Here is a 3408-nt window from a genome sequence, read left to right on the forward strand (position 1 = left end):
GAACCCAATTAATAAAACTAAAAAAATTTAATTAAAAATCAGATAAAAAATATAAGGGTTAAGGGTCAAAAATACTAATGAAAAGATATCAAAAGTTCACTCAACACCATCAACTTTCTTTGTATTCAAATATACTAATCCAAATTTAAAAAGAGCTCAATAATGTTAGTACCGTTAAAATTAACTAATTTTCTTGGTTATGGGACCCACAGCTTTTTTTAATGAAAGTACCAAAATACTCCCAACTAAAAAAAGTTAAGGGTCAAAAATACCCGTGAACTTATACCAAAAGTTCACCAAACATTATATAATTTTTAATAAAAGTACCAAAATACCATCAATCTCAAAAAGCTATTACATTAAAGTGTGTTACAGATTATTAATGTTTCTTACAATTTTTTTCTTGATTAGCCAATTTTTTCTTTTTTTAATAAAAACTAGCGAATTGTTATGGCTATTATATTAATTGTTATGGGTGAAAATATTTTAATAACATAAATATTATATGTCGTAATTAAATAATTTTGTAAATTATCGTCTTTTGAATTTTAACATCGTTATTACTTATCCCAAAGTATTTTAATTTTAGAGAATTGTTGAATACAGTCAATAAAATAAATATTTACATTTTAATCTTTTGATTAGTATTCATTTGATATTTTTATATTTTAAATTCAATTTAAAAAAATTATAACTAAATCTCAAAAAATTATATGAGGATGCTTCAAAACTTGATTAAAACGAAGAATCTAAATTCATCTTGTATAAGGACAAACTTTTTTTAAGGAAGGAAGATAAACCGAGAAGACCACCAAGAGGTTAGAGGGAGATGGTAGTTTTTTGTTTTTAAATTAGCTAGGGGTATTTTGGTAGTTTCATTAAAAAATTGTGGGTCTCACTACCAAAAATGGTTTTAAATTCTCTCAAAGAATTGAGCATAATCGTAAAAGAAATTTTAGGTTGATTATTAAGTTTGATAACATAAACTAGAGGAAAAATACACAACTCTATATGCCATTAATACAAATAACTTATTTTCAAAAGATAATAATAATGTCTACTAAAAAAATGGAGATATAAATAACTTATCGTTGAAGTTTAAACTTTTCTACACAAGCTATTTTAATTATAAAAATTTATCATAATTAATAATATCAAACACACTCCAATGCAAAAGCTCTTCGAGATTGAGGTATTTTGATTAAACTTAGATTAGTATATTTGAACCCAAAAAAAGTTCATGGTGTTTGGTGAACTTTTAGTATATTTTCATAGTTATTTTTAAACCCTTAATCCAAATTATAATGATTCAGAAATTTAATTTTTCTGAATATTTTATCCTTTATAAATTAGTAAGGAAAATTCTCTTTCTTTCAAACATGACCAAATAGGAATTTTTTTTTTTTAAATTTGATAAGATGACCATATTTCTCGTATGAATTACAAAACTCATTGTAAAAATGACACTTTTTTTTTTATTTTATGAAAAATATGTTGTCAATAGTAATAAAAAAACTTGTTAATTTTTTTGATACACTTGAAAAGGAGAAAAGGCTAAACAAGACTAGGAGACGCAATGATCGTCTGCACCGCAATCGAGCTTAAAACTTGGAGACCCATTGCACCATTAAGAGCAAACTTTGCAAGGGAGTCAGCCATTCGGGTATCCTCACGGCTAACAACCTGGAGTTCTAGTTTCCGATTCCATTCGATCATGTTCTGGAGTTCCTGGATGACTTCTCCTTCAGTGTGTAAGCTGCTGTCACCTCCAGCGATAAGTTGAACGGCCTCTGTAGAGTCACTAAGTAATATAATCTCACGCTCCCCTAGGTCCCAGGCTCGTTTAAGACCCACCAAACAGCCCCATAACTCTGCCGTGAGGTGGTCCTTGTGATCTAGCTTGTGAAGAAATCCCTCCACCAGCTCGTTGTTATGCCGTCTTAGAATATCAGCACAGGCAACTGTACCTTGGGTCACCGAGAAGGCCCCATCGACTTCCACAATCAGCTTGTCACCCATATCTGCATTCACCTGCTGTGACAGATGGCGCTAAGTAGTATTCATGTTTATTCCCCGCAACTTAGTTGCCGTGAGTTTCATGCAAGTCAGCATCGCTTGCGCTTGGGTTGGGAGAATGGAAAACTCGGTCAGCTTGTTCAAATGAATTAGTTCATTTCTAGCCCTCTAAATCAGCCAACACAAAATAGAAAACATACACTTCCATTCACCCTCTATTTGGCTGACGTTCCTTGAAAGATTCAACCGGAGCCAGTCCTGGGTTTCAACAGAGAAGAACCTGTGATAATATTCTGGTTTAACAAGGGGTTCCCAGAGGTGTTTACTATCTGGACAATCACGTAGTGCATGAAGTTCATCTTCCACCTCGTGTTTGCATTTATCACAGAGACCGTTATGATGAAGTCCCCGTTTTAGTTTGCGTTTGTTGGTAATAAGGCGCTCGTGGTGGAGAAACCAAGTAAAAGTTTTATAGCATTGAGGAATTTTCATCTTCCAAATAGTCTTCCAGCTTATATGGGTGGGAAGGCTCGGGGGATTTAGAACAGCGTAAGCTGATTTAGTAGAGAACGTACCACTCTTGTGCCATTTCCATCGAGCTACCTTACTGCCCTCCTTGTCATCCTTTTCTTCAATGCCCTCCTTCACATGGTTCCAATTGCTCTTGATTCCTCTCCATGTATTTGAGCCAGTTTTTTGAGCATTGATATGAGGAATAAGGTCGTTTCCACAGCCATACTTGTGACGGATCACTTTAACCTAAAGGGCATCGCGTTTGGTAACTAGGCCCCAACCGAGCTTCATCATGAATGCTCTATTTTGCTGTTTAATGTGCTTCATACCAAGGCCTCCTGTTAGTTTGTCCATGCAGATACCATCCCAAGGGATGAGGTGCATTCTTCGCTTGTCATCTGAGGAGCCCCATAAGAAATCTCGGGCTTGCTTCTCAATTTTCTTACAAGTGCTATCTGGGATGTAGGCCGTTTGCATAGCGTAGGAAGGCATAGCATTTATTACAGAATTGACAAGAGTACCACATCTAGCAAATGATAGATTATTAATCTTCCAACCACTGAGACGGCCTTTGATTTTATCAATAATAAATTGGTAGGTGCTATTTGAGACACGTTCATGGTGGAGGGGAGCCCCAAGATATTTTCCAAGATTAGCAATATGCATAAATCCAAGTTCCTCACTAGGCTGGTGAGCTCTAGTGTGGTTGACATTTTTGGAGAAAAAGACTCGAGTTTTTCCTTGGTTCACTTTTTGTCCTGAAGCTTTGCAAAAATTTTGTAGGCACTCCTTAATAACCGATACTTGTTCTAGACTAGCCTCTGCAAAAATCAACAAATCATCAGCAAAAAACAAATGGGATATAGGAGGGCCATACTT

General features: G+C 34.7%; 1 protein-coding gene across 1 annotated transcript; it reads right to left on the reverse strand.

Moving 5' to 3' along the window:
- Positions 1-1554: 1554 nt before the first annotated feature.
- LOC114755606 (uncharacterized) lies at positions 1555-2019 on the reverse strand. The gene has a single exon (XM_028944488.1). It carries the CDS (start codon positions 2017-2019, stop codon positions 1555-1557), a length of 465 nt encoding a protein of 154 aa, XP_028800321.1.
- Positions 2020-3408: the final 1389 nt, after the last annotated feature.

The sequence above is a fragment of the Neltuma alba genome, unplaced genomic scaffold (genome assembly GCF_004799145.2).
Source record: "Neltuma alba isolate B1F8T4 unplaced genomic scaffold, ASM479914v2 tig00010294_pilon, whole genome shotgun sequence".
Taxonomy (NCBI): Eukaryota; Viridiplantae; Streptophyta; class Magnoliopsida; order Fabales; family Fabaceae; genus Neltuma; species Neltuma alba.

Coding starts and splice junctions, on each gene's coding strand:
- LOC114755606 (XM_028944488.1), bottom strand. CDS start 2,019: ATGGGTGACAAGCTGATTGTGGAAGTCGATGGGGCCTTCTCGGTGACC.